The sequence below is a fragment of the Manis javanica genome, chromosome 3 (assembly GCF_040802235.1).
Source record: "Manis javanica isolate MJ-LG chromosome 3, MJ_LKY, whole genome shotgun sequence".
Taxonomy (NCBI): Eukaryota; Metazoa; Chordata; class Mammalia; order Pholidota; family Manidae; genus Manis; species Manis javanica.
The window spans coordinates 147,884,947-147,900,666 of NC_133158.1; the positions used below are offsets into that span (position 1 = coordinate 147,884,947).

Consider the following 15,720-nt stretch of genomic DNA (forward strand, 5'->3'; position numbering starts at 1 on the left):
GACAATTTAATTCGAATAATATTAAAAATTTAGTCCCTTAGTTGCACTAGCTCCAATTCAAGCACTCGAGTCACATGTGGCTCTAATTAGCTAGAAAACTGGACAGTGCAGAAATAGAAATAGCTATTCATCATGGTGAAATAGCTATTAGAGCTGACAGTGAAATGCTCCATCCCATGTTCACTCCAGTCCCTCTCTCCAGGGGCAGTCACTGTGACAGGTATCTTGTGTAGCCTTTAAGGACACACACACACACACACACACACACACACACACACACACACACACACACACACACACTTCTGTTTACACAAATCATTTTTTTTTACCCGATCATTTGCACCATCCTGCACCTTATTTTTGCTTTAAAATATACTATTGATTTCTTGAACAGTCAGTTCTCCACATTTAATCAATGAACAGTTCAAAGATTTAGAGCATATGATATGGGACCAGGCAGAAGGAACGAACAACTTCCGTTTCCTTTGTGCACGGCAGATGCAGAACCCACGCTAAGGCTGGGCCAAATGAAGCCACCAACCCATAATCGGGTGCCCACCAGCAGGGCAGGGAGCCCTTCGGCCCCTGTCCCTGTGCCACGAGGTCTCCGCGGGGCATCCCTGTAGGGGTGTCTCCTACGAGTTGGGAGGCCCGCCCGCAAGCGACCGAAGGAGCGAAGGGCCGGCCACCCACCGCTCCCAGGCTGCCGAGAGCGGGACTCCGCCTCCCACCCGCGCGCACCGCCGCCAACAGCCGGGGGCCAAGGATCCCCGCAGTCCGCCCGGAGCGCGGCGCCCCCTGCCGTCCGTTCAGGGAGCCCGACGCGGGCTCGCGGAAGCCGGGAACATGGCGGGGCGGCCCGCGGCCCCCGCCTCGCCGCCGCCGGACCGGGACCGTGCGGCGCCCAATGTGGTGGCGCGGATCTCGCAGTGGGCCGACGACCACCTGCGTCTCGTCCGGGTACCGCCGTCCCGCCTTCCGGGCAGTGGTGGGCGCTGGGCCTCGCGGCGCGAGCCTGGGGGACCGCGGGCCAGGCCGGCGGCCGGGGAGCGCCGAGGGCCGCGGCGCCCGGGGGGCGTGTGTGCCGGCGGCGGGGGCGCGGCCCGCGGGGCAGGGAGGCGGCCGGCGCGGCCTGAGGACTGCCGCCCGCGAGCGGGGCCTGGGCGCGCCTCGGAGAGCGAGACGCCGCGGCGCCCGCGGGTCCCTTAGGGCAGTTTGGGAGGAGGGGCAGAGGAGACCAGGGCAGGCGCGGCACGAAGGGGCTGTAGCCCGGGGAGAGTTCTTTTGGTTTGTAAGCGAAGTGAGAGGCCACTGGAGTTCGAGCAGGGGAGGGACATCTTAGATGACCAGGTGAGCGAGGACTGTGGCCAAGCCTCGGTTGGGGTGTGGATGGTTTAGGTGTGGGATACAGAGAGGAATTATGGGGACTTCCCGCTGGGTGGATGGGGGTGAAAGTTGCTTGTAGGGAGGAGCTGGGGGTAAAAGATTTGTTGGGAAAATCAGAATTTTTTCAACATGTGAACTTGAAGATGGTCATTAGACTTCTAAACGGAGTTCTAGATGTTGTCTAGGCAACTGGATATAGGACTCTGGTATTGAAGGGAGATCAGAACAAGACGTCTAACTTGGGAACGAGCTACATAAACCTTAAGGAGTATTTAAAGCTTGTATGCATCTTGGAGTGAGTCAAAAGCTAAGGACAGAGTCCTGGAACTGAAACCTGAGAATTCTACCATTTATGATTTGGGGATTAAGTCAGCGAAGACTAGGAAGGACCAGTGAGGAAGGAGAAGGAAAATTAGGAAAGCCAGGTGTTCTAGAGGCCAAGTGAAGATAAAATTCTCAGAAAGATTGATTTTACTTTGTTAAATTCTGCTGAGAAGTTGAGTAGGATCATCAGCTTTGCAAGTACTCTGCGGTCAAGTGGCACAAGGGCCTCCTAGGACCATGTCTGTTTCATTCACGGGTGCATCTCCATCCTTAGTGTACTGCCTACCACTTAGTGCTAGATAAACAGTTGTGGCATTAATGAATGCTAGATGCCTATGTGTTAATTGACAAGGGCTTGGTTCTTACAGTTAAGCAGGAACCATGCCTGCACTGTTTAAAATTGAAAAATGACCTGAGCAGGATTGAGAGAGGAAACTTTAAATGAGCACATGGATATTTTGCTCCAAATAAGCCAATCACAGAATGTACTCTTGTATTATTTTCAACTTCATTTCTTATATACCTAGTCGTGTTTATTTAAGGAAAGCATGTTAGATAACTTGCTGAGGGAGTTAAATTTTTTGCTGAATTCCTTTAGGCTTATTTCAGTTTAAATGAAGCACTTGAAAAACACTGCTAATTTTTCTCAACTGTTTACCCACATATATTTCCCAAAGTGTTATATTTTAAGGTTTTGGTGATAAAGTGTTCTACCAAATATTTAAATTCCCACCATAGACTCAGGGTTACATGAATTACTGTGGGCATTGCACAAGGGGTTTTGGACCCATGCATGTGTTGAAGGAACTTGTGGTTACAGTAATACAATTGTTTTCTATAGAGAACAATGTTACGTATATAATTATTGTGCATGCCAAATTTGGAGAAAAAAGGAAGGATTAATTAGTAGGTGGACAGTTTTTTGGAAGAAATGGCCTTTAGTTGAAGGATGTGTCTTTTTTGTACAGTTAGGTATAGGAAGACAGTCTTCTTTTTTCCCTTCTGATTAGTACTTCTGCTATTGTGAGTAGTAATTACTGAGATTTAATCATTAAATCTCTTTCTGAAGAGTATCAGCACCGTAATGACCATAGCCGGAATAATGTTACTTCTAAGAAGTGTTCGAATGGTAAGTTAAAAAATGAAGAAAGCATTATGATGAGCAGTAGACAATTTTTTCTCACTTCAGTTTTTATCTCAAGCAGTGTATCATTTTGTTATTCATATTAGAAGCTTTTAAATAGTATTTTAGAACAATGAACGTTTTTTAAGATCTTGGTTTAAAAATTAACACCTCCACAGGATATTATGAAAAATAATTGCACAGCCTGTTTCCTTAATCACTTCATGTGTAAAAAGAAATCTGAAGAGGATTTGGTTTGCTAGAATGCTGTAATCACTAAGTTTGCATTTTAGACATTTTGAAATATCTCAAAACTTTTCTATAGTGGTTTTACATTTAGACCATAGTTGAAATATGTCTCAGTGCTAATTTATGCTTCATCAGATTTGCAACAATCAGGAAGGTCTATTTTCAGTGAATAAAGCAAGATGTACAATGTGAAAAAAAACAGTTTATGCTTTCGGTTAGCACTTTTTTGCCCTTCCAATATTTTAATAGTCATTGTGGAATCCACTTGATAATGCAGGATTTATAAATTTATAAGGATTTGTTTACATAACTGATTGTTGCCATAGGGTGTAATTTTACTGTCATATTACAATCTGACATGGATTTATTGCATCTCTGTATATTTAATTCCTACATTTATTATGTGTATATCATTTAATATTATTATTGACTACCTAGCATTATTCTACTATACTACATGTTTCCAGCTGTTGCCTTTTCCCCTGACTCCAGTGTCAGAACTTTTATCTTTTTTTTATTAATGCCTTGAACTCATTTTTCACCTTATATCTAATAGGCTTTCTTATAACATTTCCGTGATTTTGTAAGTGACTCATGTTTAGCTTTTATATATATATGTATATATATATATAAATTTGTAGAATGGAACTTTCGAAACTTCAATTCTCTTCATTTTACTTTTTTCGTTATCTTATAATATGTATGTTCCATGACATTTGTATTTTGAAGGTTTCACAGTTGTCTAAATATTAAATGATCTGATTAAGAGTTTAGATGAAAATAGTGCTGAGGTATCATTTCTCGTGTTAGCCCTTAAAAATACATGAATAATGTTGCTTCGGGTTCAACACTGGTGGGGGCTGTGAGGGAAGAGTGAAGAGAGGGAGTTAGTACTTTTTTGGTAGCCTTGTCATACTTTCATTTTGAGCTCACAGTTAACTGAAGCCTCGAAATTTTTTTCATGTATGCTGCTATTAACTGATTCTCCTTTACCCTTGATTAGTTTTGGGGAGTACAGCAGATGTTTATATTTTAGCCTGTCATTCTAGTTGTCAAGATCTTTTTAAATACTTACTCTGGCTTTTAGTATTCATACCCTTCCAAGCACCATCAGACTATGCTGTTTGATCCTTATGTTCTCATTCAAATCAGTGATGATCACATTAAACTGTAGTGGATCCAGGTCAGAGGTTCATTGCTTATTCCTAGAATGCCCCCTCCCTTTAACATTGGTTAACTCAGCAGTGCCACCTTAGTGATATCACAACACCATATTGGGAGTCATCTGTGTGAACATTAGCCCACATTTCTCTGTTTTTCCCAGCCTTTTCACAAATAACTTTTGAAAGTGACTCACTTAAAAGTGTACATGGTTTGGTTTAAAATTTCTCCTCTCTTTGTATTCTGCATATTCCACATTCTTGACTTAATGCAGGTAACAGATCCAGAATTCTTTCCCCCCAAATATTTTCAGAAAAATTTCGTAACACTCATCTACCTTTTCACTAGATTTACCAGTTGTTAACATTTTGCCACAATTGTGCTTTCTCTGTCTCCAAAACCATTTGAAATCAAGTTGTAGACATCAGGAAACTTGCTCTAAATACTTTTTAGTGTGCTTTGTAAGAACATTTTCCTACATAATCACATTAATACAACCACATCTAGTAAATTTAACATTTTTGCAGAAATATCTAAAATACAGTCCATATTGGGATTTATTTTCTCAAAATATCCTTTGTAGCTATTTTTTCCCAGTCTAAGATTCCATCACAGATTATGCATTATATTTAGTTGCCATGTCTCTTTGGTTTTCTTTAATCTAGAATATTTACTTATATTTTTTAACTTTGTTCTTCATAAGTCCAATTCAGCTATTTTATAGAATGTTCCACAATCCAGTTTGCATGTTTCCTCATAAGATTTACTGTAAACAGGAAGGTGATGGTGTATACTTAGTTTTGTATTGCACCAAGGCTCCTCATGTCAATTTGTCTTCTAACATCATCATGTATAATACAATTAATAACCCCTTTCTACCATCTAATCCTCAGTCCCTATTAAAATTCCTTGATTGCCTTAATGATTTCTTTTTTAAATACGTGATCTGTTTAAATCAGGATTCAGGTGGTCCATATATCGCATTTGTTTGTTGTATCTCTTAAACCTTATATATTTTATAAGGGTCTATCACTCCTCACCTGCATTTTTCCCCCCAGGCCATTAATTTGTTAGAGCAGCCAAGTCATTCCGTTGACTGTTCCACATTCCGGATTTACCTGCTACGATATTTTTCTTGTGTGGACTTTTTTTCTTTTTCAGTTCAACTTAACTGTCTTAAGAAGTTGGATACTAATTTATCCTCTGCGTATGTGATGCTCTTAACTAGTCATGTGTATGAATAAAAATAGTTCCTGTAGTATTGTTAATGTGGAGACGTAGTTACAAAGTTTTGACTAACTCCATGGCATTAGGTATTTAAATAAATTCATGTTAGCCATTTAAAAATTTTTTTTTTTGGCTTTTCTCTCCTACAAGATAAAAAATAAGGAAAAAAATCTTATTGATTGAGAATTCTAATTTAACTTCACTCTGCTTTGTTTAGGTTCTCCCAGCAGTACAAGCATGATTATATTTTTTTCTATAGAATAGGATGGTGACTGTTTAACCAGATTTGTGTGGGGCCAGGCACAGATTATACTCACTGCTTTTTGATGAATTGTTTCCTGTTTTGAGGATGTAAGCTTTTAGAAGTACCATTTAATGTTCTCTATATAGTAGCCTGGAATAGTAAAATAGTGACAAAAGAACTAAATAATGTTCTTATAAACACTTGATTAAATCAGACTAAAATATTAATATAAAACTAAGGACTAAGTTAAAATTTTTCTGATTATGTCTTCTTAAATGTTTAGATAACAATCTGACATACTTAATTTTGAAATGACAATAATAAAATATTATATTTTTCTCCTTGTAAATCAACAGACATCAAAGTTTACGAGTTCTTCAGATATTCCACTAGAATTTGTAAGGAGGAATGTCAAACTTCGTGGACGAGTACGCCGAATAACTGAGAATGGTTTAGAGATTGAACATATTCCCATTACTTTACCTATTATATCTTCTTGGAGAAGTAAGTAAAGTGCAAGAATAATATGACTAAATAACTATTTTAGTGTTCCTTTATTAGAAGTTATTTGTAAAATAGCAGAAACATTTTTAACTTTTAATAACTCTCCGTTATCTGTGAGAGAAATTCCAAGTTCTTGGCCTTACATACAAGGAACTGTTTAATTTGGCTCTACATTTCCTTTCTTCCTTCCCTCTTTTCTTTTTATTCTGCCACTCAGTATTTCATTCAGGAATTCAAGTATTCACTCTGCTAATATTGAGCAGCTATTATGTCTAGGCTCTATATTGGCTGTGCAGTGCTGAGTGGAACAAACAAGACCACGCTATCCCTTGGAGCTTTGCAGTCTAGTGGAAGATAGACAACAAACAAATGAAAATTGTCCTAACAACCTTGAAGAAAAGGAACAAGGCACTAGGATGAGAATTACTGGGGGTCACAAGAAGGGGAAACCTACACATTCAAAGTGATCAGAGGAAGCCTCATTGAAGAGTTGTTATTTAATCAGAGACCTGAAGAATGAGAGAAGGCTAGCTAGGAAGAGCATGCATAGAAATGAGCTGGGAACTTTTGATAATCCATAAGAAGACTCGTGTAGCTGGGGCCTAGGGATGAAGGGGACAAGAGGCACCAAAGGAGATTGAAGAGCTGGGAGTGGGGCTGGGGCCACAATTCCCATTTCTCCCTGCTTCATGTCAGAGACCCCAGCCACACAGCCCTTCCTGCTGCTTCCATGTGCTCTCATAGGCATAGTTCTTTGCTCAGAGCCCCTTGGCTCCTGTTAAATTCTGATTGATTCTTTAGTATCCTGCTCAAATATCAGCTCTTCTGTGAAGCTTTCTTTAATTAATATATATATTATTAATATATATATATATATACACACACACATCTGGAAGGTTTAAAGGAAAAATATAAATTGGTTAAGCCACAAATACTGTTCTAAAGCTTACTGAAGTGGAATTTTGAAATTATGTCTTATGTTACATACTTGTATTACTTTAAATGTACTCATATTGTTTTAAAGAAAACTTGAATACAGGCAAAAATGGATATTGAGAGAGTCTGGATATTTGAAAATAAACATAATCAGTTGTTTTTTGGGAATGAGATGACTTTGAAATTTGCTTTTGCAGCATGGTATTAAAGCTAAATTTTTTTCTACCTCACCTTTTTTAGAAGAGCCGTGTGGTGTTCTGCTGGTTAAATTGGCTGGAGTAGAACTCACTGAATCTGGGAAGGTGTGGTTGCAAAAAGAGCTAAAACCTTCCCAATTACTGTGGTTCCAACTTCTTGGAAAGGAGAATTCAGCACTGTTTTGCTATCTTTTAGTGAATAAGGTAAGTCGTATGAAGAAACAATGACCAATATATCATGGGCCTGAAGTTTTGTCTTTTTAAACCACTAATAGTGATTATGTATAGAGAGCCAGGTGTTTCACATATAAATTTTGTTATAAAATTCTACTTATAGATGTTTATTATGGAAAAAATAGAAAATTAATAAAAAGGAAACATACTGAAAGTTTTTAATGATTCTGGACATTGCTAATTTAAGTAATATCTTTATACGTTTATTTATGTATGAGTATATTATATCACTTGTTATTAGAAACCCCTTGTTCAGTGAGATTTGTCACCTGGAAAGTACAAAGAGCAAGGGTGTTTTCTGACGGTAAATATTGCTCAGTTTTTGAACTTGAAAGTTGAGCATATTTAAGTTATGATGCATAGTCAGTCAGCTGATTGCCTCAGTAGTTTTCTTAAACCGCTATGATTGGTTGTAGTCACCGTGTAACTGGAGATGCTGCTGACTTTCACTGGTGTCCTGAGTTCTCAGATGTGCCTTACTCTAAATTCCTTCTGGTGGATGATTACTGAGAAAGAATACAGAAGAATTAGTTGACATGGTTGAGAACAGTTTGTTTTTCTTATTTTTAATATCCTTTATTATATAACAAACAATAACCTGAAGATAATCTGACATTAGAGCAATTAAAATTGCAACCATTATAGTTCTTAAAAATTCTTTGAATTCTTAATAGAAAGTGTTATGAAATCTATTAATTTTGCATGTCCAAATCTCATTTATTTCTTTCAAAATGAGAATTATTCAACACTGGTTGAAGCATCTTACGTATATAAAATTATATAAAAGGTGCTGAAAGCCTAACAAAAGTATTACCTTCTCCTTTAAGTTAAGGAGTATATTTTATTTACCCCTAAAACCACCCAATGGAATCATTGTTTTTATTCCCATTTACAGGTGGGACTCAGGGTAACTAAGTGGAAAAGCCTGTATTCAGCTCAGCTTTTCATGGTTCCTGAGCCCTCCCTTCACCCTCCCTTCACCCTATATACTTTACAGTACTTCCTAGAAGGTGACCAAATGATGCTATATGCATATTGTGGTAATTTACCTCTGTTGGATTTTACTAATGTATGAGGTTGAATTTTAATTATTCTGAATTTGGTTTAAGGGAATGAGCTCCTAAAATTTAAAAGACTAAGAAAAATATAATAAACCTTTGGTGAATCAGAAACTCCAGAGACCAAGAGAGCTCTGAAATAAAGGGTTTATTGAGCCTTTGCAGATGCTCGCCAGATAAGGACTGGGTCCTGGGGCAGGAATTTTCTGCTTCACCAGCAGCACAGCCAATTCACAGAAACAACTTGTCCACCAGACTCAAGAAACAGGATATTTATAAGGTGTCTTAAATAAAGTTCTTTAAAATTTTCATTGGCTATAGATAAAGAAGATGGACTCATGCAAACTGGGGAAGGTCCAGGGATAAGTATATAGTCCATAGGGAAGGCTCATGGATTGGTTGCTGGTGATAGTTAGATGCTTGTCATATGCTATTCACACTCAAGAGGGACGCAGTGGTTCTGGGGACCCTTTAGATAATTGTTGAAGTGACTCATCCAGGAATGTGGAGTGTCTGGTTACCTATGGCCTATTACTGATAATAAGTAATGGCCTATTTTTTTCCCCCGACTAATTTACAGTATGAAGGAGCTCCTGCTTAGCTAATCCTATAGCCCTTGTGAGACTTTAACCTCAAGATTAATTTTAACAAAGAACTAATAATTTTTTGAAATGTAGTTGCTAACAATATTGTATTGGTTTCAAGTATACAACATAGTGATTCAATAATTATGTATATTATTAAATGCTCACAGGTTAAGTGTAGTTACCATCATGTCAACATACAAAGATGTTACCAATATTATTGACTATATTCCCTATGCTGTACTTTCATCCCCCTGAAAACTTTATTTTATAATTGGAAGTTTGCACCTATTTATCCCATTCTCCTATCTCCCTGTCCTGCCCCCACAAGGCAATCACTAGTCTACATTCCGTGTTATAAGAAATGTTAAAGGAACTGCTTTAAGAGGAAAAGAAAAGGCCATAACTAGAAGTGAGAAAATTATGAAGGGAAAAAATTTCACTGGTAAAAGGAAACATGTGACAAAGGCAGTAGACCAATCACACAGAAGCTAGTAGGAAGGTTAAAGGACAAAATTGGTAAAATCAATGACATCTAAAAATTAGTTAAGGGAATAACTAAATAAAAAGGTACAAAAGAAATGTGGAGGAGAGGGAGTAAAAAATGTGGTGTTGTTAAAGCATTAATATTTTAATAGCTTCATTAGACAATGTACAGTTAAATTCTAAAAGTGCGAAAATGCCAGGTTTAAAGGAGACATCAAAAGGAATAAAGTAACCTTTTGTTCCTAAAATGCAGTAACTTTTGGTACATGAATATAAGGAGTTAATAAACACAGTTTTAAAGAGTGATAAGTAAAATACTTAGGAATAAACCTAACCAAGGAAGTGAAAGACCTATACCCGGAAAACTATAAGACTCTCTTAAGAGAAATTGAAGAAGACACTAATAAATGGAAATACATCCCATGCTCTTGGGTAGGAAGACTTAATATTGACAAAATGGCCATCCTGCCTAAAGCAATCTACAGATTCAATGCAATCCCTATCAAAAAACTGACAGCATTCTTCAACGAACTGGAACAAATAGTTCTAAAATTCATATGGAACCACAAAAGACCCCGAGTAGCCAAAGCAATCCTGAGAAGGAAGAATAAAGCAGGGGGGATCTTGCTTCCCAACTTCAAGCTGTATTACAAAGCCACAGTAATCCAGACAATTTGGTACTGGCACAAGAACAGACTATAGACCAGTGAAACAGAATAGAGGGTCCAGAGATTAACCCATGCATATATGGTGAATTAATATCTGATAAAGGAGCTAAGGATATACAATGGGGAAATGACAGCCTTTTCAACAGCTCGTGTTTACAAAACTGGACAGCTACATGTAAGAGAATGAAACTGGATCATTGTCTAACCCCATACACAAAAGTAAACTTGAAATGGATCAAAGACAATGTAAGTCATGAAACCATAAAACTCTTAGAAAAAAACAGAGGCAAAAATCTCTTGGACATAAACATGAGCAACTTCTTCATGAACATATCTCCCCGGGCAAGAGAAACAAAAGCAAAAATGTACAAGTGGGACTTTATCAAACTGAAAAGCTTCTGTACAGCAAAGGACACCATCAATGGAACAAAAAGGCATCCTACAGTATGGGAGAATATATTCGTAAATGACATATCTGATAAGGGGTTGACATCCAAAGTATATAAAGAGCTCATGCACCTCAACAAACAAAAAGCAAATAATCCAATTAAAAAATGGGCAGAGGAACAGAACAGACACTTCTCAAAGAAGAAATTCAGATGGCCAATAGGCATGTAAAAAGATGCTCCACATCCCTAATCATCATAGAAATGCAAATTAAAACCACAGTAAGATATCACCTCACACCAGTAAGGATGGCCACCATCAAAAAGACAAACAACAACAAATGTTGGTGAGTATGTGGAGAAAGGAGAACCCTCCTACACTGCTGGTGGTAATGTAAATTAGTTCAACCATTGTGGAAAGCAGCATGGAGGAGGTTCCTCAAAAAACTCAAAATAGAAATAGCATTTGAACCAGAAATTCCACTCCTAGGAATTTTCCCTAAGAATGCAGTAGCCCAGTTTGAAAAAGACAGATGCACTCCTATGTTTATCACAGCACTATTTACAATAGCCAAGAAATGGAAGCAACCTAAGTGTCCATCAGTAGATGAATGGATAAAGAAGATGTGGTACATATACACAATGGAATATTATTCAGCCATAAAAAGAAAACAAATCCTACCATTTGCAACAACATGGATGGAGCTAGAGGGTACTATGCTCAGTGAAATAAGCCAGGCAAGAAAGAAAGACAACTATCAAATGATTTCACCCATCTGTGGAGTATAAGAGCAAAGCAAAAACTGAAGGAACAAAACAGTAGCAGACTCACAGAACCCAAGATTGAACTAACAGTTATTACCAAAGGGAAAGGGACTGTGGAGGATGGGTGGGAAGAGAGAGATAAGGGGGAAAAGGGGGCATTATGATTAGCACACATAATGTAGGGTGGGGGGTGGAGGGGCGGTGCACAGGGAAGGCAGTACAACACAAGATGATTGTACTGTGTACTGATTCTATAGCATCTTACTACGCTGATGGACAGTGACTGTAATGGAGTATGTGGAGGGGACTTGATAATGGGGGGAATCTAGTAATCACAATATTGCTCTTGGATTGTATATTAATGATACCAACATAAAAGAAAGAAATCAAGTGTGATAAGGAAAAATTCTGAGATGTCCTAACATTGACATAAGATGTCTCTCATGGGAGAGCATGAGAGAGACAGGGGAAGGTAATCAGGGAAGGGAAGGTGATCATCAGGGGGATGAAAGTACAGCATAGGGAATATAGTCAATGATATTGGTAACATCTTTGTATGTTGACATGATGGTAGTAACTTGTTACACTTAACCTGTGAGCATTTAGCAATATATATAATTGTTGAATCACTATGTTGCACACTTGAAACCAATATAATATTGTTAGCAACTACATTTCAAAAAATTATTAGTTCTTTGTTAAAATTAATCTTTAAGTTAAAGTCTCACGAGGGCTATAGGATTAGCTAAGCAGGAGCTCCTTCATACTGTAAATTAGTAGGGGGAAAATCCTATTTGTATTGTTTCATTAAGAAGGAAGGTATTTCATGAAATGAAATTTGCAGAAGGATGAAGATTCAAGGGCCAGGCCTATGTTTTATGTTAGTTGTGTGTGTGTGTGTAAAGCATTTTAAAATGGATATAGATGCCAGTGCCTTCCTAAACACATGAAATTATGAAGCTAATTTAACAGCTTAGTGATGATTTAGTTGACTTTGGATTTGTCAACTTTTTAGTTAGTTTATTTTGCTGTGGCCTCCTGTCATTATGCATATCTTGGGTGCTCCATTCTCCCTCTAAACAATGAACAAACCCCAAATCGCTTTTCATTCTCTGTTACTTCTATGCCTCTTTGGGTTAGGGGACCAATGAGCTTATGGGGGAACTGTGTTCTAAAAGAGGGTCAACTTTGAGTCAGTTGAAATGTAATGAAATTTGTAATGTAATGCAATTCCTGGACTTAGCATTAGCTGTGCTAAGCTCTTGGGGAACCCTTTTGCATTGTTTTTCTTTTCTCAGGAGGAGTAAAGCTGCTGAGTGACTGATTTTGAAGTGAGTAAGATGTTATCAGTATAGTAGCAATTATCTTAAATAATTGGTTTCTGTCATTTTTTTGTTCAAGGGTAGATATTTTAATGTGAATCTGAATGAAGAAATTTTGAGAAGAGGCCTTGGCAAAACCGTTCTTGTTAAAGGGCTAAATTATGATTCTAAAATCTATTGGAAAATTCACAGAAACTTACTTAAAGCTGAATTAACAGCCTTGAAAAAAGGAGAAGGAATGTGGAAGGAAGAATCTGAAAAGGAAACTTATTTGGAAAAATTCAAAGGTTCCTGGAGAGAAATATGGAAAAAAGACAGTTATTTAAAAAAAATTGGATCAGATTTCAACTTGAAAAAAGGAAGTTATTATGACAAATTTAGACAGACTTATGAAACATGGAAAGACAGCATGAATAACTACTCTTTACTACTGAAGTTCAGAGAACTTATAAGTCGCATACACTTTCGTAGAAAAGGGTGAAATATTCCAAGAGGGCTAGAGGTGATCTACTCTGAAAGGAGCAAAATATGTAAATATATAGATATGTTTCATTGAGTTGAAATGGAAATTTCATCAGTGATCAAAGGTGCATTCTAATGGTATTTAAATATTTCAGAGATGCTTATTATAAATGTAATATCAGAATAATTTAAACAAATTATGATTCATGTAATAGGCTTTTAGGAAAAATGAAACATTCTATTAAAGGTTACCAGGTTGGAAGATATACATGTCGTGCTAATATTTGAAGAGGGAGTTTAACTATTGGCCAAATAGTGTTCTTTTAGTTATTTTGGGAAGCCATATTTAATTTTGTTTAAAAGGAATGTTTTTAAAAATTTTATCAGTTTTGCTTGCTTATAATAAAGTACTCTCTTTATACATCATGTCTGAGCCTACTCTTTTCTCCCAACTGCTTTCTAACTGCTTGCAAATTTGGATTAGAGCTACAAGACGTCACTTAGATCATTTGTAATAATAAAGAATGGCTAATTTCTACCTGTTGTTAGAAGAGAGAGATAATCCTAAGGATAAAAACAATGTGTTGAGGATGGCAGCACAGAGGATAGGATGAAAAGGTTGCCTTAGGATACTGTTGAGTCCCTGAAGTAGCCAATCCTTGAAGCTATCTTGCCACACAGTTTCTCATGTGAGGTAGTAAAGTTCTTGATTTTTAAAAGCCAGTTTAAGTTGGTTTGAGGATTTGACATACATAATTGCTGCTAGAATCATCCTGACAGTATAAGCCTCTTTCACAGCACCAGCAATAATATACTAACATCCACAATGTCTACAGTTTTTCTTAACGGTTTGTTATACTGAAGTCAGAGGTATTATTTCATTCAAATAATTGACTCCTACTAGAATCAGTAATACAGAATGAGAAGTTCACTGCTGCTGCTTGGTTAAAACAAAGTGGATTTCCCAACATTTTCTAACTGAACATTAAGTTTTAGGTCCCAAATTTTCCAAAGATTCTTTTTTTGTATGTGATTTTATTTCATCACCTTTGGAGTAGGATATGAGGTTACATCCTAGTTTTTATTCCCTGGGTCTAATGCCTCCAAACCTTTTTGTTTTAAGGGAATATTTTATTTTTATTTACAGAGATTTAACAAGAGTAGATTTAAACTAGTTTTAGGGCAAGTTCTTGAGCCGCCTCTGTCCTAGTTTGCCTCCCAGAGATGTCAGATCTTATACATAACCACTGTGGTTAGTTCCGATGACCTGTACCAGCTCCGCTAGTGGGTCCCTATCTTCCCAGTTAAGCCATGTGAAGGTGAGGCTGTTCTTTCTGTGTACTGGACAGCCTGGTCTAACTTTGCCTTTGAGGATGTAGTAGGGAACCCTAATTTTATGGACAGGGTGGGCAAGAAGAAAGTGGACCAGTGGGACTTCTACCATGTGCAGTCACTGTTAGCTGAATATTCTTATTCTCCGCTTAGGTAGTGGCAATTTGAACACCTCCATGAAGGTTAGGACAAATCCCGTTGGCCAGTAATGTTCTTCCTGTTCCTCCACAACCTCTGCTTTTCAGACTTTTGTCTTTGGTGTCTAGTAGACCAGTTTGTTTCATGAACCAAGGGCAAGGTGAACCAGATAATTGCAGAGAGGCTGGATCTTTGTTGGTGGAGATGGTTATATCGGGGCCATCAGAGAAAATGGAAAAGTTCCTTTTAGGCTGAATTTCTGACCAAAGCCCAGGTCCTTTGTCTTTCTCAAGAAGAAATTTACTACTTGTTGGTCTCTTGTCTTTAAAACAGCAGGGTCCAATCACCTTTTCCCTCTGGTCTTCTGTCCTTTTGTTATTATGAATCTAAAAAGTAAACCAGTCAGTCATTTTACCAGCAAAAACAAGTTTTTTTCGAGAATAGCAGAGAATTGCAATCTGGGATATGCAAGCTACTGCAGAACCATAGGCATGTCCTGGAAACAAAGGAGAGGAACACTCTTTTATAGAGGAAGGGGTGTAGTTAGGAGGGCTGTTTCTAAGCCAAAAGTCCATTGGAGTGAACTGGAAGTTCCCTGTATCATGGCTTCTCATTGGCTGGGCTGTAGCAGGGAGGCAGAAGGTGGAAGCAGTATAGAAAAGTGTGGCATCTGTCTCTTCTGGTGGGATCTGAGATTGATGAGTGGTGGGCATGTGAGCATCTGTAGGCCTCCTGACACCATGTCAGTGAGGTTTCCCTTAGTTAATATTCACAGTATGTTGAGTATTTAGACGTCTCTTTTTACTTTTAAAATATATTTCTATCAAATATCTATTTCTTACTGTGTTTCAAAAGGATTGGATTTTTATGGTCCACATTTACCATCTATTTTCTTAGATCCACATTTCCTTTCTGGGGTTTTATTTATCATTTT

The 15,720-nt window shown here is 37.9% G+C and overlaps 1 protein-coding gene across 3 annotated transcripts; it reads left to right on the top strand.

The window, feature by feature from the left end:
• The first annotated feature begins 421 nt into the window (after positions 1–421).
• Positions 422–13,737, top strand: C3H3orf33 (chromosome 3 C3orf33 homolog). 3 transcript variants are annotated; one of them, XM_036997929.2, is made up of 5 exons: positions 425–960; positions 2,780–2,839; positions 6,071–6,218; positions 7,395–7,555; positions 12,934–13,737. In XM_036997929.2, the coding sequence occupies exons 1-5, from the start codon at positions 847–849 to the stop codon at positions 13,333–13,335; spliced, it is 885 nt and encodes a 294-aa protein (XP_036853824.2). In that variant the 5' UTR covers positions 425–846; the 3' UTR covers positions 13,336–13,737. The 3 variants fall into 3 exon arrangements, with proteins under 3 accessions (XP_036853825.2, XP_036853824.2, XP_036853826.2); XM_036997931.2 differs by lacking the exon at positions 425–960 and adding an exon at positions 1,062–1,350; XM_036997930.2 differs by lacking the exon at positions 2,780–2,839 and having other exon boundaries at positions 422–960.
• Positions 13,738–15,720: the final 1,983 nt, after the last annotated feature.